The 23,142-nt window shown below is 40.4% G+C and overlaps 1 protein-coding gene across 7 annotated transcripts in view; it reads right to left on the minus strand.

Annotated features, from left to right (window-relative positions):
- Positions 1-620: 620 nt before the first annotated feature.
- LOC104937050 (diacylglycerol kinase zeta) overlaps positions 621-23,142 on the minus strand; it is a 99,281-nt gene continuing 76,759 nt past the window's right edge. For all 7 annotated transcript variants that reach the window (XM_019260335.2, XM_019260334.2, XM_019260333.2 and 4 more), the window contains 8 exons: positions 22,249-22,338; positions 21,931-21,987; positions 19,197-19,246; positions 13,924-13,964; positions 13,309-13,429; positions 6,725-6,761; positions 6,206-6,305; positions 621-3,157 (listed from right to left, as the gene is read on the minus strand). In XM_019260335.2, coding sequence (XP_019115880.1) covers positions 3,041-3,157; positions 6,206-6,305; positions 6,725-6,761; positions 13,309-13,429; positions 13,924-13,964; positions 19,197-19,246; positions 21,931-21,987; positions 22,249-22,338 — 613 coding nt within the window. In that variant the 3' untranslated portion in view covers positions 621-3,040. The remainder of the gene's footprint in view (positions 3,158-6,205; positions 6,306-6,724; positions 6,762-13,308; positions 13,430-13,923; positions 13,965-19,196; positions 19,247-21,930; positions 21,988-22,248; positions 22,339-23,142) is intronic.

A 23,142-nucleotide genomic window follows, 5' to 3' on the forward strand; every position in this document is an offset into this window, starting at 1 on the left:
TTAAAATCAGAATGTATGGGAGCTAAAGTTCATTATGATGGCTTCAGGTTGGACAGAACATAGTGACATTTTCATGATTTCACAGTAAACCTGATCATTTGAACCTTGGAACTAGCTTTGTAGTGGCACGGTAATGTGTTTGCAGGAAGAAGCAGAAATAATGAAATGCTAAATTCAATTTGCTGTTGTGTGTAATCCCATGTCTATAAAAACACAAGAGGAACAAGAAAAAAACACAAGTCCTTAAATATACTTTTTTATTATATATAACAAATTATACAAATATCAAAGAACTTAAAACAAAACAGACAATGCAGGATTAGAAAGACAGAAAAAAATAGAAAATTAAAACTATTTTTACTGTTTCACACCAAAATATTTACCCAAAAACAATGTCATAAACAGAAAAGAACAAAGACTAGATAAGCCACAGAGGTGATAAAAAAAGAGAATAGATCTAACCTGCTTTACATCACTGTGATGCAGTACATGCACACGTTTTTTTGTCGATGCAAAGCTAATCTGAGGACACCAACACATTTGAAATGCTAAAATTCACAGGCAAAACGAAATCATAAAAGTCAGTGAAGCTAGCTTGAGACTCGTGTTTTTGGTTTGCCAATTCTAATATTTTAGGAGTCACTGTGCTGAATTCAGGTCCATTCTAATAATTTACTATACAACATTTAGACACAAATCAAGTCAACTCAAAAATCCTAGTACACACTTTTTCCTCATCTATGTTTGGGAATGGGTCAGAGGTCTGAATGTCCAGCTGGTCACTGCTAGTTGAAATCATTTTCTGATGAATGACCAAGCAGATTGTTTCATGATATTCATTTTCAAAGCTCTTTGGTAACATCATCAAAATTTGTCTGTCAGTTGTGTTGACAAGCAAACAAAATATCCATGGAAAATGTATCTTTTCAAAAAATATCACAATCAGTCCCAGGGAATGTTTGAAAGTGGAAAAACACATGAAGTTTTCTCGGACTAAACTGAGGCGAAGCTGTGACCGTCGTCACACGTGAAAAATCATTTCATGTTTCATGTCATGTAATGAGCGCTGACTGATTTCCCCCTGTGCTCACAAAACCTGGGTGACTATGTCTACATGCACATTCATGTACAGTTCTGAACGGCTGCCTGGTTTTGAACATATGAAGATATGATGTTCGATAAAACATGAGGAACATTGTACTTTGGATTTAACAGGATGTTATTGTCACTGGCTGCTTGCTGTAATATTTCAATTAATTAATGAATTGATCTGTTGACACACACACACACATTTCATTCTGCTGTTATGTCCAGCAGCACCTCCAAAATCAAAATGTTCCTCACAGCTCAGTGTTGATGTTGAGCTCAGCACAGTTCACAGTAGTTTGAAAATCTTACAGTGATCAAATGAGATTTCGGTTGTTGGTTTGTAGCACTCTAATGGTGCGTGCTTCATCTTTAAATTTGGCACAACAAACTATAATAATCCTGCAGGATTCAAGGCTTGACACACACACTCTCATTACTGTACTCTAACGGAAACTATTTGAGTGATAACATTAAGATTTCATCAGTTGGTCTTTTTAAAAGAAAGAAATGGAGTGTGCACTGCTGACTAATCATTGAAACACTGCTTGTGTTATGGTCTTCAGTTTTCTGTGTAAAGTCATCCCAGGCCTCAGACATTCAATCCTTTAGTATAGGCACCAGAAAAAATCTTCCAACTTATAGATAATAATCACCTACAGAATATGTTGCTATGAGTTGTATGGTTGAGGTGAGGGTGATGGAAACTCTCTGTTCCTCTCTCTGACAGGTTCATAACAGAAGTGATGATGGCATTAATGCTCAGTGAAATGATCACAGAGTAGTAGTCTGTCCAACACTACTAGACATCCATGAAACCTGATACTCATGTTCATGAATCCTTATGATTTCAAAACCCTTTGACCTTCATCATGCCAAACTTTCAACTCTCTTGTCTGTATGTTCATGATAACAGTAAATGGTGCACTTTCCATTGAATAACTTGTGGATATTCATGGTAAGACGATGGAGTGTTGGAGGTGGGGGACTGGGTCTTGTGTGTGTTGTTTTATTCAGTTACACCAGCTAACTACGTTATGAACTATGGACTAAGTTTATCATGAGGAGTCAACCTCACCCGCCATCCACAGAAAGTGATTCAGCAGCATCAGAATCAGCCGATTAATTCTGTTTTAGGCCACATGTGGACTGCTGGCTACCTAAGAATGTGACGAGGAGCCAGGAGGAGAGGAACGGTGGAATTGGTCAGAAGTGGAAGTGTGGATTTGAAGAGTGAGGATTGTTCTGGTTTCATAGTTGGAGAATTAGATACAAAATATGGTGCATGTAGCTGCCAAAAAAAAAATCTCCCTGGGGAGCATGCTCCTAGGCTAAACCTCTGCCATCAAGCTCCACCCAATGTTAACACTCCTCAAGATATTTCAGTTACAAAAACCTGACTTCATCTCATGTTTTAGTCAGGTGTTAGTCAGTTTAAATACACCACTGCTTTCCTGAGTTTTTCATGACATGAGTCTACAGACTCAGCTCGCTCTCTGATAGTGCGTGGGACATCTGATCCTACATAACAAACTGTAGAGTCTGCTGACTTTGTTTGATACGAAAGAACAAGTTTACTTCTCAATATGCAAAGTCAAAATATATTCTAATTGTCCTAGTTTCTATTTTCTTGACTTCACTAATAATTCTATTACTGAGATAATCAAAAAGAAAAGGAATGATTCATGAACATCTCATCATTTGACCATATATCTGACCTTCATGTTCATTAACGTACGCCTTAACCATCAATAGAACTGTCATTATCATCATCATGGTTATAATCATTACTAAATGCATGTTTGGCACAGCTTCACTCTCAGTCTGCACTCTGTGCTTTAAGGAGGACACATGTCAGTCTGGAACCATTCTTCCTGTCAGTCTCATGAAGACCAGGAAGAAGACAGAAGGCAGTTTCCTCATGGCTGTCCTGTTCATCAAGAGTTCACTGGGTTCAGACAGCTGTCTCCTGGTCCTCTCTCTGTATCATCTGGTAATGCTGCCTGTTCTCCAGATAAGCAGCCAACTCAGCGTCATGAGCCTTCTCAGCCCTGTTCTTTGGAGTATCACCCTGAGCACAAAGAACGACACAAACACAGATTATGTCTCTCATTTCAACTTGTCGTTACTTTACACAGCATTCAAATATCTCACAACAGTTACAGGCTGGGTCGTTTCTTCTAACTTTTACTGTTTTTTTGGTGATTATGATGAGGGACTCCAAAGGTTGACAGGAAAGACATCCAGGGTTGTCGTGTGTGGTTACTTCATGCCCGCACCCTCCCTACCCAAGAGCCAATCGTCCCCACCCGAGCCACAAAAGAATGCATTAATCAACCACCCGAGCGCGAACCCTTAAATCGCCAACTTTACGCAACAGAGTAGCACAATTGTCAGGTGTGAGCAGTGCTGCGCATTCGAAAAGCTGATCCTGCTGGTGGGAGCAGCTAGAAGCTGTCAGAGTGCTCTCTTTCTCCTCCGCCCACAGCAGTGGGAAGATCTAAGCTAAATAAACAGCCAAACAGTTCCAAATGTGTGTTTTATTGTTGAACAGCAGCAAAACACGTAATCCGTCATACGCACACACACACACACACACACACACACAGGAACGATGTATCCTTTGCATCTTAACAGTGATCTAAATAAACATATACAGGCTTTTTAATCCAGTGTTTGGCTGCACTGTCAGACTACGGTTCCAAGATTGAGCCTGTTTCACCACTTCCACTCTACTTTCCACTAAGCTGTGCAGTAATTATGCTACAGGTGTTCAATTCTAAATGAAGCTGCACTATATGCTTTACAAGATCTATCGGTGAGGATGAAAAATTCTACACACGAGTCAATGCAGGGAAGCTTGCAAACACTTTAATGCTCTTGGTCAATGTTCATAACAGAGTACAGTCATCACTGAAGAACCTGGTTATTATCTCTGAATAACAGTCATTAACAAATGATACACAGACTTCCATAACTTCATAAGTCACGAACCACAGCAGTGTGTCCAAACCGTGTTTAGCACTTTAGTGTCCTCTCAAAGTTCTGTTGTTGTTTTGTGTAATTACAGTATTTGCTTTCTACATGTTTGCATGCGAAATGCCAAGAGTCAGCACTCTACCTAAATCTGAAGAACCAGGAGAAACAAAAAGCGACGCACGACAGAAAGAAGACGTTTCCCCTGATGATGCTTGTTTGTACAAATCAAAACAGAGCCTGTTGTCTGCATCATCTGTGGAGGTTTCTGCTTGTTCCTTCCTGCTATATTAAAAACCGATCAGTTGACCAAAGAGCGCATGTTCGTATCTACAAGGCTATGCTGAATCACTCCAGAGTTTAATTAGTTTAGTCCAGTGTGTGTGCGTGAGTGAGTGAGCTTTATATCAAAGAGACCAATCACAAACAAACTGCTACCAAAGCCTCCAGTTTACACGAAGCATCCTGAGAGAAACTCTAAGTAATGCAGTAAGATGCAGAGATGAAACAGAGTACTTTATAACCTATGTCAAAATCATCGTCTTCTCTTCTCAAGGCATTTGTCCATTTTGATTTATTGCACTCTCTCTCTCTCTCTCTCTCTGTCTGTCTCACACACACACGCACACACTCTCTCTCTCGTCTGTCTTACATACACACTCACTCTCTCTCTCTCGCTGTCTATCTGTCTCACACTCTCCATTCTTTCCCCTCTCTCCCTCTCTGTATCTAGGTCATAGCCGAACTTAGCCCGTTAGGAGCTTTTTCTGCATGGTTGAAACCTCCATGGAAAACTGAACAAAAATGAAAGAAGATGCATATTTGAGACTGACACACACACACACACACACACACACACACACACACACACATGCGCATAAACACCAAGAGAAAGCCACAGTGGTTTCACAGTGACTTTATCAGAAAACCCAACCTTTTCTTGTGCGTCCACAGTGCGCACTGTGCCATCCATTTAGCCAAGCAGCAATCACAGCCGAGTTACGAAGTCAATGCAGCAGAGCCTTCAGTCACTATGTATGCCATGAAATGCTCATGCTAAAAGGCTATTCACATGTTGTCATGTTTATTTGGATAGAAAAAAAAGAATCTTAGACATTTCATAACCAACCTATACATGCCAGCTCATCCTGGGCTCTTCAAAAGGTGCTCACATGCCAGATGGGATATATAATGCCCTTAGCATTTCCTGGTATGCCAGTGGGAACTGTTGGAGAAGCTTCTAGGGGAGGCATCTAGCAGGCACCCTAATCAGATGTTAGAACCTCAGCTGACACCTTTCAATGCTCCTTCTGAACATCGAGGTTCCTCACTTCATCTCCTACCTACAAGGGAAACTCATTTCCACCACTTGTGTTTGTAATCTCCTGTTTTGTGTCACTGCTTAAAGTTCATGACCACAGGTGAAGGTTGGAATGTAGACTGAATGTTAAAGTTCACACACAGCTAGCCCGCAGGCACACTGACCTCCATATGGCATTGAACATAAACGCACACTATCTAGGGTTTTCAGTGTTTCAGGGAGATTCTTAGACACCCTGTCCATTCACAGAGGGCGTGTGTGCCCGGTTCAGAAGTTTCTCAAAGTGACAATATTCCAATTCAGAGCATTTAGAAATAATAATTAAAAGCCTAAAAAGAGAGATATGTTTAGGAGCATTTGTCTGATTGGCAGTGATTGCCGCTTATCATACTCAGCCACAAATTCCACTTGCTTACCTGAGCTCAGATCTGCATTCTGTCCTGCTTTTTGTGGCTGAAGCGACTGACAAAGATAGTAATGTCTCTGGAATTGGATCATTGTTGGAAAATGATTGCAACAATATTTTAAAGTAGAGGAAACTCTAAGAAGAACAAAGCAGTTTACCTATTATAACATTACATACACTACATACATTACATTTACTTTCTTGAAAGGTATCGTATATCTGTTAAAGAAATCTCTGACACACAGTATCTGTGTGAGTCGGATCTGTGTTTGTGAATGAGGAAAATAGCTGTTTGAAAATGAGACCTTCAAATTGGCAGGGTATTTAGAAACAGTAGAAACCGACTGCCAGTAAAGTGTTTGTGATATTATGTATCCTGATGTGTAAATGTTCTATAAACGTTGGACAGAACTTACCTGTAGGTCTGTTTTCATCAGTGAGGCTCCTGCTTCTACCAGATAATGACAGATGGTCCTGTGACACAGAGATGCAGCTCGATGAAGAACCGTCTCCCCACTGGTGGTCCAGAGTACAGAGATAGAGAGCGAGCATGAGATAACAACATCAGACATCTTCTGGGAGTCAAGCACCACCACCAAGTTCAGGCACCCCACTGATTCTGTTTGGTTTCTTATGTTTATTCTCTTTAAAATTTGGTACACTTGCTACGATGCCCAGCATATATAGACAGACCGAGATCTAGTGGAACATCATCAAAGCTGGGGGCTCACAGGACAAAGCTTTAGGATTGTACACTTTCTCAGCCACACTGTGTCACCTATCAGTCCATGAAAAATGATTGTCATAGATCAACTATCCAAGGATTGAAAGAAAATCAACAACAAAACACATTGAAGATGTTTTACCCTTACATCTGTTTGATCTGTTTGAATTGTTGAAACGTTTAGACAAGAAAGAACCATGACTGCACTTACTGCAGTTTTTCTGTGACATCCAGTAGATCACTCGGAGCTGAAAAACAAACAGATGGGAGATTACTGTTGAGAGACATGGCACATGGTCAACAGCACATTGCATCAGCCTACTGTATGCATTTATTAATTCTGCTCATCACAGTAAATGGTACCTACATCATGCCTTTCTAGTCTTCTGACCACTCGCTTTGACACTAGATATCTCATTCACTCAGATACTGACACAATCACACACTCACACACACTCATATACTAATAGCATTGGCTGCCAAGTTGAGATGTGAGATGGTGACAAATAACTAGAATGTCCTTCATATACTTACAATCATGTCGTAATGCGTAAGAACAGATTAAGTGATAAAAATATTGATTGAGAAATATCACATCTGCAACAATTAATTGATACTACCACATAGCAGAACACTGATCTCGTAATTTACCACTGTTATAACCTTCACAGTGTGCAAAACATCCTATGACAGTTCAACCTAGTGTTCAAAGAATTAAGTTGATATGCAACTGTTGTGCAATAGTTATTTCCTGTGCGTGGTAGTGTGATGCTTTATAGCAAGTGTGTGGTTAGGGGTTTTACGGCCTTAAAACATGTATGATAATTGTACTTACTTCGCGGATTTCGTTTACGCCCACTGCGTCTGTCATGAAACAGGCAACCTGCCCTAGCAACCTGCCGTAACTAATGTATACAGCAGCGCAGATCTGCCGCTGATGTGCATTCACATTCATATTCATATTTGATATTTGAGCCGACCTTGTTTGGTTTTATTTTTTTCATTTAATGAAAAATATTTGTTCACGTTGTCCGTTACAAGAGGGACACAGGACACTTTTACTTTCCACAGGTTACAGCGCACGCACGTGCCAATTAGTGTTCCAACCTGTGCGTCAAGTAAAGAGACTGCGAGGATGTTCTGGCTGCTGTTTTGTCACGTTACTTATCAGCTACTTTTCAATAAATGTTATAAACATATACATAGGTGTGAATCTGATGAAATTGTTTAATTTTGACAGGAACATGTAGGTTTATAAAAAAGATATTTAATTATAATTATATAAGATATAATTGAGATATATATATATCTATTAAATTAGCTAATATTTGAATATATAGTAGCTATGATATAGAAGTAATATCTATATCATATCTATATAACTCCCCAATATACCTACATACATACATACCTCTATCCCTACTACATACCACATACCTCACAATAATTATAGATTCACAACATCCCAGGATTGAAAGAAACGTCACACAAACCAAACACAATTGCAGATGTTTCTTCCCCCTTCCCCTATCCCTCCCTCTCTCGCTCCATCTCTTATCTCGACTCCTCTCTCTCTCTATCTAGCTCTACTCTCTCTACTCTGCCGATTCCTCTCTGGCTATCTCTCTCTCTCTCTCTCCCTCCTCTCTTCCCTCCTACCCCCGCTCTCGCGGGCCAGATTAATTTGGCTGGCGGGCCCGTTTTAGGACCCAGCGGGGGCCGATACTTGTAGATGCCAGACCCCTGCTTTTATGTGCCACGCGGCCTTCCGACGCGCTTACACCGGAGCGTCCAGCACCCATTGCAGCACTCCGTTGTGGGTTTTGGTCCACCGCTATCCGGTTTTGGTGCACCATCTCACGTACACACCATGCAGCTTACCCCGCCCCCTGGTTTATTCTCACAGGATGACTCTATATCGTTCATGTTAATTGTCAATTCACCCCTGGCATGGTAGCTTTGCGGCCTTCCCAGTGTCCAGGATGTACGCTGCCCTCGCTTTGCTTCCTGTAACTGCCCCCATAAGTGCAATACAACTGCAGCCTGATAGGTCCAGTGTCGGTGAAGTCACGGACTCCCCTTCCGGGCAGCTTCCTAGCAAACTTTTTGGTGAAATGGAGGGTTATGAGCTTTAGAAACACCGATGAACAACATTCTAGTCGACTGTATATGTGTTTGAGGCAGTTAAAATCAAAAGCAGGATCGAGCAATATCTTTCTGTACTCCTCCCGGTGGGCACTTTGCGCATTCAGTTTGGCCAGTAAAGTCAGAGCCAACAAGCAACTTCATTAGATTCTGGGTTTGTATAACCTGTTTGATGGAAATCCCGCAAATATCGACTCTATTCTGTTAGCTTCTGATTGTCTGTTATCCTAAACAACTTCCTCCACAAGCACCGAAGGCGCTTTCCATGCATTGTTACCCGTTGGCTAGGTTGTTTTGGCTCATGTTGTTTTCTTGGTTTTTAAAACCCAAACCTGAATGAGAAATCCCACAATCCACATACACTATACAACTGAGGAAATGACGTTTTTTTACTATTAAGTCTGTGAAGAGTTGTAAAACAGCTCTTCACATCTGTTAGAATGAATATCAACATTGGTGATACAATGGATAATGATACTCAACTTCTTCACATCCATCCTGTTCTATCCACACACTGCAACACATTTCTAGATTTGAGAAGAGAGAGAGAGAGATAAGGATTCATTTGCTAAGTGCAAAATACACAACAAAAAAAACTCAAATCTGGCTAAACGTAACCCAAAACAGACCAAAAGTAAAGAAAAAAGAGAAGATGATCTGAAGCCCTATTTGTATGCTGCAGACAAACAACAAAGGGTCCTCAGCGGGTGGTAAGAGCGACAGTTTTGATTGGTCCATGCTTGTACACTTCTTCAGCCGCTTTTAAGACACTCCAACTAATGTTCCATTCACACCATTCCATCCAACTGGCAGGGCCCTGGTTACCACCTTGCAAGACAGGTCGTATATTCAGTGAGAACACATTCAAGACAAATTTGGGATTCAGTATCTAGCTTGCCCGGATGACCATAAAGACGGGGGGGGGACTACCCGAAACATCTGATTAGTTGAGGGACCTTGCTCTGTTGGTGTGGCCTTCTCTGTGAGCTGTTTGTTTTTGAGAGGTGCGGATTTCAATTTCAGTTTTCTTCACCTTCATGTTCTGATAGACAGTCACACTCGAACATGGTAATTCCTGGTTGAATAACAGTAAAAGCAAGTTTAGGACTAAAACGTTTAAGAAAGCGTGGGAAGGGGCCTGATGCAAGCACCAGGATTAAATTGGCGTCGTGGTAATCCAAGTCTTCTCACATAATAGAGCAGAATGCAGAATTTTTTCTGACCAAGGCCAAGGCAAGGTAAGTTTTATTTGTATAGCACAATTCGTACACCAGAGCGAAATTCATAGTGCTTTACCAGGCAGGAAAAACATAATGGAACATAATACAGCACATAGCAATAGAAATAAAACAATAACAAAAGAGAGAACATTCATTAAAACACATCAGAATGTCATTTAAACCAATTAAAACAGCAAATGTTGAAACTATTTAAACATTAAACCGAATCAACAGAGTATGATATAAAATGATTTCACAAAGAGTCTCAGCCATAGCACATGAAAGAGAAAAGTTTGTTAACTGGATGCAAACAAGTGCTAAGAGTTGGGGGACCAGTCTGTGCACGCTGAGTTGTGGTTGAGTAATTGTGTAGTGGGGTGGTTGTGTTGTGTGATTGATCAAGGTTTAACACTGTTGGCCCAGTTGTGGGTAATAGCACTGCACTCAAATCAGAACTTATCAGAGACTCAGCAGATATAACAATACTGTGTGTCAGATTTCACCACACAGCTAGCCCGCAGGCACATGACCCCTATGGCATATTGAACCTAAACGCACACTATCTCGGGTTTTCAGTGTTTCGGGCGATTCTTCGGACACCCTGTCCATTCACGAGGGAGGTGTGCCCGGTTTCAGAAGTTCTCAAAGTGACAATATTCCCATTCAGAGCATTTCGAAATAATAATTAAAAGACTAAAAAGAGAGAGATATGTTAGGAGCAATTTTCTGATTGGGCGTGATGCCGCTTATCAACTCAGCCACAAATTCCACTTGCTTACTGGAGCTCCGCTCTGCATTCTGTCCTTGCTTTTTGTGGCTTGAAGCGACTGGACAAAGATAGTAATGTCTCTGGAAATTGGATCATTGTTGGAAAAAAATGATTGCCAACCAAATATTTAATTTTTTTAGTAGAGGAAACTCTACGAAAGGAACAAGCCAGTTTACCCTATATAACATTACATACACTACCTAATTTGTGTATATTTACTTTCTGTAAAGGTATCGTATATCTGTTAAAGAACTCTCTGACACACAGTCTCTGTGTGAGTCGGACTGTGTTTGTGAATGAGGAAAGGAGGAAAAGAGCTGTTTGAAAAATGAGGACCTTTCAAATTGGCAGGGTATTTAGCAAAAGTAGGGAAAAACCGACACTGCCAGTAAAGTGTTTGTGTATTATGTATCCTTGATGTGTAAATGTTCTATAAACGTTGGACAGAACTACTGTAGGTCTGTTTCATCAGTGAGGCTCCTGCTCTACCCGATCATGACAGTGGTCCTGTGGACACAGAGCTGCAGCTCGATGAGAACCGCTCCCACTGGTGCGTCCAGAGTTACAGATGATAGCGAGCGAGCATGAGATTACCAAACATCAGAACTTCTGGGCGTCAAGCACCACCACCAAGATCAGGCACCCCACTGATTCTGTTTGGTTCTTTATGTTTATTCTCTTTAACAATTTGGTACAACTTTTTTGCACGATGTCCCAGCATATATAGGACAGACCGAGATCTTTTGAACATCATCAAAGCGGGGCTCACAGGACAAAGCTTTAGGATTGTTACCTTTCTCAGCCCCACGTTTCACCTATCAGTCCATGAAAAAAAATATTGTCATAGATCAACATCCAAGGATTGAAAGAAAATCAACAACAAAAACACATTGAAGATGTTTTACCCTTCCATCTTTTGATCTGTTTGAATTGTTGGAAACGTTTTTTTAGACAGAAAGAACAGACTGCACTTACTGCAGGTTTTTCTGTGACTCCATCAGTAGATCACTCGGAAGCTGAAAACACAAACAGCTTGGGAGCTTACTGTGAGAGACATGGCACATGGTCCAACAGGCAATTGCATCAGCCTACTGTATGCATTTATTATTCGCTCATCACAGTAACTGGTCCCCTACATCCTGCCTTCTAGGTCTTCGACCAACTCGCTTTGGACACTAGAGATTCTCATTACTAGATACTGACACCAATCACACCACTCAACACACGCTATATAAAAACTAATGCATGGCTTCCAAGTTGAGATGTGAGATGGGACAAATAACGAAATGGCCTTCATATACTTACAAATCAGGGTCGGAATGCGTAGAATCAGATTAAGTGATAAAAAGAGGGATGGAGAAATATCACAGCGCAACAAGTTAATTGAGACCTACACAGAGCAGACATGATCTCGGAATTTAACCACTGGGATAAACCTGCACAGTGTGCAAAACATCCTCTGACCGTTTCAACCTAGTGGTTCAAAGAATTAAGTTGATATTGACATGTTGTGCAATAGTTATTTCCTGGCGTGGGTAGTGTGATGCTTTATGCAAGTGTGTTGTTTAGGGTTTTACGGCCTTAAAACATGTATGATAATTGAACTTACTTCGCGGATTTTCGTTTACGCCCACTGCGTTCTGTTCATGAAACAGGCAACCTTGCCCTAGAACTGCCGTGCACGAAGGTATGACAGCCAGCGCAAACTGCCGCTTGCTGTGCATTCACATTCATATTCATATTGACCTTTGAGCCGACCTGTTTGGTTTTATTTTTTTCATTTAATAAACACATTTGGTCACGTTGTCCGTTACAAGAGGGAACAGGACCCTTTATTTTTTTTTTTCCCCCCCCCACCAAAAGGGGTTACCGCGCACGCAGTGCCAATTAGGTTTCCAACCTGTGCTCACGTAAGCGGCCTGCGAGGATGTTCTGGCTGCTGTTTTGTCACGTTACTTATCAGCTACTTTTCAATAAATGGTGTGACATCTGTGATGAATGAAATTGTTGTATTTTGACAGAAACATGAGGTTTAAAAGATATATTTAAATCTAGATCTCTTATATATATCGAATATATATATATATATATATCTTTAAATATATATAATATATATATATATATTATATATATATATAATATATTACACATAACATACCTACATACATACATATATACATACACATACATTAATACATATATATATAGATCCAACTTACCAAGGATTGAATTGAAAGACCACTCAACAACAAAACAATTGAAGATGTTTTACCTTACCCTTACATACATATATCTATACCTATATATATATATTATTATTATATATATATATATATCCTATCTATATATATATATATTAAAATAAATCAACGTCATCTAGCGGGCCAGATATAATTTGATGGCGGGCCAGTTTTGGCCCGCGGGCCGCTAATTGCCGACCCCTGCTTTATAGTGAAAAGAGACTTAAGAGAGATTAAAGGAGAGTACAGCACACTTGATCTAGAGTTGTGTTTTGTCCAAATCTAGTCATGTTTTGTGCAAAGCATCTAAAGTTACACAAAATGAGCTCTTACAAAAGCACCATGGTTTATTCTCAGAGGACTGAATCTTCGTTATATGTTAAATTGTAATTCAAAATGCATGTTAGTTTGCTGAAATTACCATTGTCCAGGATGTACCGGACCATCTCTTTGCTTCCTGTACTGACAGCATAGTGCAGTAAACTGCAGCCTGATAGGTCCAGTGTCGTGAGGTCTGCTCCCTTCAGGTGCAGCTCCTGCAGCTTTTTGGTGAAATGGAGGTTATATGAGCTTTAAAACAAGATACAAACATTCTGACTGTATCAATTTTGAGCATTAAAATCAAAAGCAGGATCTGCAATATTCTTTCTGTCTCCCTGGGAACTTGTGCGCATTCAGTGTGTCCAGTAAAGTCAGAGCAACATTAGCATTCATTTAGATTCTTGTTTGTATCAACCTGTTGAATTGAAAGTCCAATATCGACTCTCTTTTAGCTCTGTGTCTGGTATCCTAAAACTTCCTCCAACAATGCACCTAATGCGCCTTCCATGCATTCTGTACCGTTGCTATGGTTTTTGCTTCATGTTGTTCTTGTTTTAGCCAACCTGTGATGATAAATCCCACATCCACAGACACTATGACAACTGAAGATGGACGTTTTCTTTACTTTAAGTCTTGTGAGAGAGTTGTAAACAGCTCTTCACATCTGTTATGAATGAATATCAACATTGGTGATACATTGGATAATGATACTCACCTTCTTCACATCCTTGTTCTTCACACACTCAATCAACATTTCTAGTTGAGAGAGAGAGAGAGAGAGAGAGAGAGGATTCATTTCAAGATGCAAAATACACAAAAGAAAACTCAAATCTGGCTAAACTGTAACCCAAACATCAGAAGAAAAAAAGAGAAGATGATCTAGTGCCCTATTTTCATGCTGCATGCACAAACACAAAGGGTCTCAGGGTGGTAAGGCTGACATTTTGATTGGTAAATGGACTGTACTTATATAGCGCTTTTACACTACATATCATGTTCCATTCACACACATTCATACACTGAGGGCACTGGTTACCATGCAAGACAGGTGCTATTTCATTTGAACACATTCACACAATGTGGGATTCAGTATCTTGCCCAGGATGACTATAGACGGGGGGGCGGACTACCAATCATCTGATTAGTGGAGGACCTGCTCCTGTTGGTGGCCTCATCTGAGCTGTTTTTTAGAGGATTGCGATTTCAATTTCAGTTTTCTTGCACCTCATGTTGTAGACAGTCACATCACATGGTAATTCATGTGATACAGCAATTTAGGAATAAAACTTTAGAAAAGTTGGAAAGGGGCTGTGAAGCACAGGATTAATGGGCTCTGGTAATCCGAAGTCTCTCACATAATGAGCAGAATGCAGAGTTTTTTCTGACCAAGGCAAGGCAAGGTAAGTTTATTTGTATAGCACAATTCGTACACAAGGCAATTCATAGTGCTTTACAGAGGCAAGGAAAAACATTGGACATTAAGACAAGCAATAGCAATAGAAATAAAAAATAAAAAAAGAGAAGAAAATGTAATTAAAAACATCAGAATGTCATTTAAAATCATTAAAACAGCAAATGTGAAAACTATTTAAAACATTAAACGAATCACAGGAGTATGATTAAAAATTATTTAAAAGAGCTCAGCCATAAGCACATGAAAAGAGAAAAGTTTTTAACCTGGATTCAAAAGTGCTAAGAGTTGGGGACCAGTCTGATGCACGCTGAGTGTGAGGTCATTGTGTAGTAGGGTGATGTTGTTTGTGTGTGATCAAGGTTAACACTGTGGCCAGTTGTGGGTAATAGCACTGCACTCAAATCAGAACTTATCAGATACTCAACAGATATAACATACTGTTTCAGATGTCAGATGCTGCAGGGATTCAATGAACTGAAGGGGAAGCTATATTATATTATAATATAAAATATATATATCAAATAAATATATAAAAAATGTTGAAATATTTCATCCACTAATCAGATGATTGGCAGTTCGAACCCCGGCTCCTTTAGTCTGCATGTCGCAGTGTCCTTGGCCTTACTGAACTCCAAATTGCTCCTGAAGACTGCACCATCGATGTGTGGATGTGTATGAATGGTTAGTTCCTCAAACTGATGAGCAGTTGGCACCTTGCATGGCAGCCAGTGCCATCAGTGTATGAATGTGTATGAATGGTTAGTTCCTCAAACTGATGAGCAGTTGGCACCTTGCATGGCAGCCAGTGCCATCAGTGTATGAATGTGTGCGAATGGGTGAATGAAATATGTAGTGTAAAAGAGCTTTGAGTGGTCAGAAGACTAGAAAGGAGATATGTAATTACAATCCATTTACCATAAACATCTTTTTTGTTCTATGAAAATTATATTGAATATTTCTAGATACTATACTCTGTTGAAACTGTTTTAGGCAGGTGTTGATTCAACCATATTATCAATTTGGACAATGTTTGTGATGCTGTTGAACTGTAGGGTTATACTGACAGGTGTTTGTGTTATAGACATAGAGAGGGTTAGAGAGAGATAGTGTCAGAGCATGACCCAGAGGACACATACCCAATAGAGGCCCTTCACACTTCTGTCAAACTCTGTCAAAGAACTCTACTAAACACCAAACAATGCCTGTGGGGCGTGTCTGCTAAACACAAAAAAAAAATGGGCAAAACCATTTTGGCCACATCTGAATTCAAAGTCCAGGAGACACACTGCAAAGCACTGAGAGCTGACCCCTGAAGACTGCCCTCTAAGTCAGCTAAAGATGGAGCCAACCAACCAACCAGGCTCAGCACTGACTCAAAGCACAAAAACCACAAAAGAATGGAAACAACTATGAATGAGTCAAATGATTTATATTAATAACATTTGACAAGGTTAAACTAAGTAGAGTAAATAGTGACTATAAACAGAGAATATAAATTGGCTGAGTATTTTCACTCTGGCAGAGAGACAAAACACCAACTGGTGGTAGAAACAGGAAGACACAGGAAGAGAGGGAGCGTAGATGCTGTCACTGCTCGACCGGGGTGGTAGAAACAGAGATGCACTTCCTCCTACACTGTGAACTTCTCTTTAGTAAGAGATATCTACAATGGGGAAATAAAGGTCCTGATGTTAACCCCAGCCATTCGCCTACTTGAAGAGTCAGTAGCTGTTTTGAAAGCTAAAAGCTATGTATCTGCCTGCCACAGCCTGACAGACCCACAATCACAAGAAGATCCCAACAAATTAGGATGTACATGGTATGAAGCAGCTGTATTAAAATGTAGTGCACTGCATTATATAGCAGCAATCAATAATGGACTGCATCCATTGCATGTGTGCACAGTTGAGTTTAGGTTTTACGTAAATTCTGTGGTTGAGACAATGTAGTGCCACGCAAAGAGCAGTCTGACAGCAAGGTAACACAGTGAGGATAAAATCACTACAGCCTCACTTTGAAGACAGGTTCCTCTGCTGACCCGGTGCGCAGCAGTTCTCTGTTGGGACTTCTGTCTGCCCCTCTAAACTGGGACCACACTGACTGCCATGTACTGTGAATAACACACTGATTATTTCATGCAACCCCACTTCAAAACAGAACTATTCCTTTCATCTGTAATGAAGACATGGAAACTGCCATGCCAATAAAGCTATTTAAATTACAATCAGTCCAATAGCCAATATGGAATAACAAGACAATATAGAGGTGTCATCATTGTAATGTACACCTTCATCAAACACAGACATACATCATGCTCTTGTCACTGGTTATTGGTTGAAACACATGCTATGTGTATGGCTGAAGCCAAGCTCACATATGAGATGAATTCTTATTAGGTTGACCTCAATACTCGCTCTCACTCCCTCTCTCTCTTTAAATAGCGGAGTCCTAATCCAGTTATGTTAGGCTTAGTGTGAGAGTGTGTGTGCAAGGGGGGGGGGTAGAGAGAGAGAGAGACGGGGAGAGAGAGCAGACTTCAAAAACCTCTAAGAGCTTTTGTGGCTTCAAGACAAATCAAAAACAACACACACAGCACAAAACCCAACACACACTCTGAATGTAGGAATTAAATGAATTTAGCCCAGGGAAGGAATTAAGTAAACCGGAGAAAATGAGAGGAGAGGAGAGGAGAGGAAAGGAGAGGAGAGGAGAGGAGAGGAGAGGAGAGGAAAGGAGAGGAATTGGCAAATATTTCCCCTCCCCTGCTCTCTCTTGGTGTCTCATGCACGCACAGGCACACACACACACACACACACACACACACACACACACACGTGCATGCACAGACAGACAGACAGGCAGACACACACACACACACACACACGTCACTTGCTCCATTGAACTCTTCAGTTTGATGCAGTCAACCTGTCTGACCCTTATGGGAGCTGTCTCTGTGTGTGTGTGGATGAAAGAGAGAGGATGAGTGTCTTCGTTAGAAATAGAATGTGCATGTATATTACACAGAAAGACAGATTGCAATTAAATGTTTCCATAACTGAATCTGTTTCTTTTCAAAGCAAAGTATGCAAATTAAGCATAACATCACCTAGTCAACAAACATTCATGTGCTGTCAGTGAGGAAACAGAAGTTTCTCTGGTTGGCTGTGGAAAACTGGCCACAACTAAACACCGGTAATAAACCAAATAGGCTTATATTAGCTTCAGCTTAAAGTTTGAAGTCATTTTTACACTAAACAAGGAGTGTGGAGTTTTTTTTATCCGTCTCTGACAGTACAATCACTGGGAAGAGATCTCTTCACAGCCAGTGTAAAGAGGAAACACATCTAGAAAGCACATTTTCTCCATGTATGTATGGCATGTGAGCATTGTTTGAGGATAGACTGAACCTACCCCCTAATCCTGGCTTAACTTTTTCCTCAGTGAGCCACTGGGAACTTCCACAGACTGTGTGGCTTACAGCGAACACTCATAATTCATTTATACTTGGTATTCCCAGAAAAAACATGAAATCATTAAAAGCTAAGAGACTCATCTAAATGCACCAACAAGTTGATTCTTTGCATCTTAATTGCAGACATAAATGTTTATCTGATATAGATAATATGGAGATCGATGCATCCATTTCCCTGATTACTACATCTCCTTTTGGAGGAAGAACTGAACCACAAACCATCCAGGGCAGGAAACTGGACTGATTACCCAGACCCCCATGAAAGCACAACATTCAGTGAACAGTAAATGGACTGTACTTATATAGTTTCTTTATAGTCTTCCGACCACTCAAAGCATACAGCTTCATGCTCATCTGTTTTAGGTTCAAGGAGCTAACCATTCACACACATGCACGCACTGATGGCGCAGCCTTCAGGAGCAATATTCTGAACAGTCAAACGTTGCTCAGAATGCTTTCCTCTGAGGCAGCTGGCTTTCAACATCGCTCTTTCAGAAACACTGCTGTATCGGTTGCTGTTGTTGCAGAATGGGACTGATTCCCAGTACTATAATCACTGACAGTAAGAAGAGGATTGTGTTCAGCTCAACATGCACGACACTAAAACTAGAATTAAACACAAACCTGCTGGCAAACTCGCTGCTAAGAAAGACACACACAACTGAGCCAGATCATGCAGTGAAAACATGCAAGCTCCCAAAGAGAATAAAAAAATAAAAAGAAATAAAAAAACACAGTGACGCTGACAGAAAATTCCCACATGCTCAACTCCCAGCATGCAAAGTGAGCACAAGGAGATAGAGAACAGAGAATATGTGTCAGAGAAGAAAACAATCTGTCTTGAGACACAGAAGAAGCAGTCCCACTTCTCTTTCTTACCCACAGGCACACCTGTCAGCTAAAAGGTTCAGTTCTGTGTGTAACATGAAACGTCAAGTCGTAACAGCCAGGTCCAACAAACTACCTATAGGGACACAGGAGTGTGTGTGCGTGTGCACAAGTAGTTTTGCACCATTGTAGTGAGGACATTTTGACTAGTCCGTAATACTTCCAATACTTCTGTGTGTGTGTGTGTGTGTGTGTGTGTGTGTGTGTGTGTTACCTTTTTCTCTCTCCCTCTCTGTTTCACTCGTCTTTTGGCGCTTTTCCTGTCTGGAGAGAGAGACCAACACAGACGGAAGAGCTGCTTTACTGTTTCTGTTCAATCTATATTTACATTTATCAGCCATTTGCAGTGCTAAAGATACACCCATCTGTTATTTTCACAGTCAATCACACACACACACAGAGTTAACTGCATATCAAAGCATACATTTACATTTAATTATTTTGCGGATACTTTAATCCAAAGTGACTTACAAAAAAAATCAAGACCCAGTGCGACTGCAGCAATAAGTACTGTGACAGTTCTAGAGCGATAGATTTAACATGTCCAGTTTAGGTAGTGCTACAGTAGGAGCACTCTCTGGCAGAGCCAGTTTATTACAGTGGGGGTCGTCTGTTTCCGCACCGGCATCCAGGAGAGAAGTTGAGTCAGAATTAACTTTTGGGAGAATGGAGCCCCACGTCACGCACCGGCCGCCAATCAGACACTCAGACCGGTCAAACCTCCACAGCCTGAAATGTTTCTGAAACTAAGTCTCACTTTCAGAAACATTAAACTCTGATAATCTACCTGTGTGTGTTCTCACTTTGTTTATTTCAGTCTGACTCGCAATTTATGCTGCAAAATATAATGACATGAAGAAGTTTAATTTGATTTGTGTCTGATGATTAGAGAGAGAGAGAGAGAAAGAGAGAGAGGGAGAGCAAGAAAGAGAGAGTGCGCTTTGGTAGAGACACATAGACTAACAACACAGAGAGTGAGTGCTGGCCTTGATAAAGCTGTCATTAATCGAGAAAATAAAAAGTTATTTCCTGATTGTTTCACAGCGGTTACATTCAGCAGGTATAGACACATCCACAGCAACACACTACCACTATACTCCAAAAAATCTCATGGGCAAAGCCACAAAAACATAAAGGTATCCGACTAACATGCATTATTTGTGTATCAAAGTCTGATCATATTCCTCTGTGCCACAGAGCTCCATTGTTGTCCTATTAAAATAATATTAAAACACATATCAGTGAGCCACACTATTGCACTAGGGGACATGTTCCTTCATTACCATAAAAAAATGCACGCACGCACGCACACACACACACACACACACACACACACACACACAGGCCTGTATTTCTAATTACCTCTGGTTAATAATAGTAATAGTATTTAGTATTTGGTCAGATTTTTGTACAAAGCCTATTTATTGAATGAATCATCAAATAACTGCCATCTGCCACGGGAATAGGCAATAATAGACAATAATACCAATTGTTGTGGAGAAATTGCTGAAGTCAAAGGTCAATGGTGAGGTCAGGAGGGAAGAAAGTGTTCAGGAGCCTCTGATGTCTTATGCTGTATTATTTATTGACGCTTGGCCAAGGAGAACTAGAGACACTCTCAAAGTACATCTGAAGTTCTTGAGTCGGTCTCGCATTCTCACGAACTCGTGATGGTGGATATACTTTAAACCCAAAGATCTCACCCCAAATACTATACGCCCCAGAATTAGTCAAAGAGAATGTCTTTACTCTGGGAGGTGTTATTGTCAACATATTCTAGTCTGGGGACACAGATGTCCGCTTACGCAGATTGGAACGGCAACAACAAGCTATCTATTATGACTAGGAAGGCAGCAACAGGTCTCTTCGACCCTGGCCACCACAGTGAGATATGGTGGCACCTAGTCATAAGACAAACAGTTAATACTGCAGAGGACCACAAGGCTCACACGTGGCCTCAACTACTAAGGACAGAAAATTCCATAACACCAATGTAATGAAAATGTACATTATTAGAAAGACATACTAATTTATATGTCTACATAAAACCCACTTCACTGAAAAACAAATAAATAAATACAAATAAATAAACAGATGATAAAGCAACATTCAAGTCTGAATGGGGGCTTAGTGATGAATGGGATGGCATGTCGTGGTTCTGGGAAGAATGACTGATGGCCTGACATCACAGCTATACAGTAGGTCAGATGTGATGAATCGTAGAAGGGTGGATAACATTTGAATATAATATTAATATTAACAATAATAATAATAATAATACTGAGAAGATACAGAGAATGTTTTGACAAAAAATATAATTCTACAATAACAGTATATAAATGATCTTTTGTTGTATTTTCAATATGCACAATTGGACAGACGGCAAGTTTAGAACAGCTGGTAATTATAAAAGAATGAAATATTACAATTGATGAGCAGCATTGAAAAGAATAACCCTGACGACCTCCAATTCTCTGTGGAAAACTGGTCAGCAGCTCATTTCACACACACACACACACACACACACACACACACACACACACACACACACACACACACACACACACACACACACACACACACACACACACAGTGCAGCAGTGTTTTAATGAACAGAGTGCTGCCTTGCTTTAATGAGTACGGGCTTGTTTTAACGAGCAAGAAAATGTGATGTATAGACTGGACTCACTAGAACTTTGCATAGCGAGAGTTAATGAATGAACACTGTAGAATGGACAGTCACACAAAGAGACACATCAACAACACACCACTGATGACAGACCGATCCAAACCAAGCACTTGTGGCAGTTTGGCCTGGTAGTATTTGTATTTGTGGTGGCTTAAGCCATGTCAAAGGTACACTGAGTAGTACATGGAGTTACACAGTGTGATGGAAACATCTTTACTGTATTGGTTTAAATAACGGTGCAGTGTGTATGTGTACTGACCTCAGTCTTGGTTTAAAATCAGCAGCGGTGGTATTCGAACGATGGATGCAACCTGCCCTGCAAAACACAAACCACAAAAAGTATGCACCTGACATATAGTGATCTCTATTGTTTGTGGGTCCTTAAAAATAGCATGCAGTATTGAAACAGTGTCTGAGCTCGTCTTTGCAGGGTGTTGATTCTCTGTGTAACTATTTCACATCATTTTCACTTAGGTCTATGTTTGCTTAGTCTTTGTGTTTTGTCATGTTAACTCAAACCACTTACTGGTTAGTGATGCACTTAGGCTGCATCTTATTTTTATGAGGGTATACTAACCTGCTGAGTTTGCTGACCACAGGTGTTGAGTTGTGTGTTAAAGCTTCAGCTGCAGAGCTGTCACTGTTCACTCGCTGCCTCTGGGAAGAACTATAGCAGAACACAAAGGAAACAAAGTCAGCCGGGGATCGCTTACAGCCAGGACTGAATGTTTCCTGTACTGAGTTCAGACATTCACTGAGCTTCCAGACAGCCCCAGGAATGTATGGAGGGAGATAGAGGAATGTAAACCACCTCAATATTTTTTCTAAATTAAATAATTTTTCCATATAAATATATTTTTAATATTATTATACAACATGAAAATCTTACTTCCTTCAAGGGTCCTTTAACTTAATACACTGTGTATCTGAAGGCAGCACCAACCAAATTTGTAATGCAACAGATTTTCACATAATTTCACACTTGCAGTGATAAATAGAGGATTCAAGTCAAATATCAAAACTCCAAAGAAAAAGTTTGGATCCTTGCTAGATAAAGTCAAAGGTCAAACAGTTGCACACTGAGATAATGAGCATGAGTATAGAGGCAGAGGGCAAAACACGAGGAAGCAGAAGGTATGTGTAATTCTTGTAGAACTGTTAATATGCATAGAAACTGTAGCAGTCACTAAAAGGGAATAAGAATCTTACATAAGGTCCCCAAACTGCAACACTTAGAGAGAAACCACCGGCAACAGGAAAGTCCAACAGATGTTTAAGAGGTCCTCACTGCTTTTAAACACAGGGCTGCCATGATGGTGGGCATAATTGTGTCTACATAGTAACCCTAAATCTGTGAACCTCTTGTTAGATTTGTACTGGTTGTTTCTGCATGTGGTAGACATCTGGCTTTGTGCCAGAAAACCGCTGCTCCCATGTGACATCAAAACTTAATGTGGGCTCTCAAATGCAG

Source organism: Larimichthys crocea, chromosome XIII (genome assembly GCF_000972845.2).
Source record: "Larimichthys crocea isolate SSNF chromosome XIII, L_crocea_2.0, whole genome shotgun sequence".
NCBI classification, from domain to species: domain Eukaryota; kingdom Metazoa; phylum Chordata; class Actinopteri; family Sciaenidae; genus Larimichthys; species Larimichthys crocea.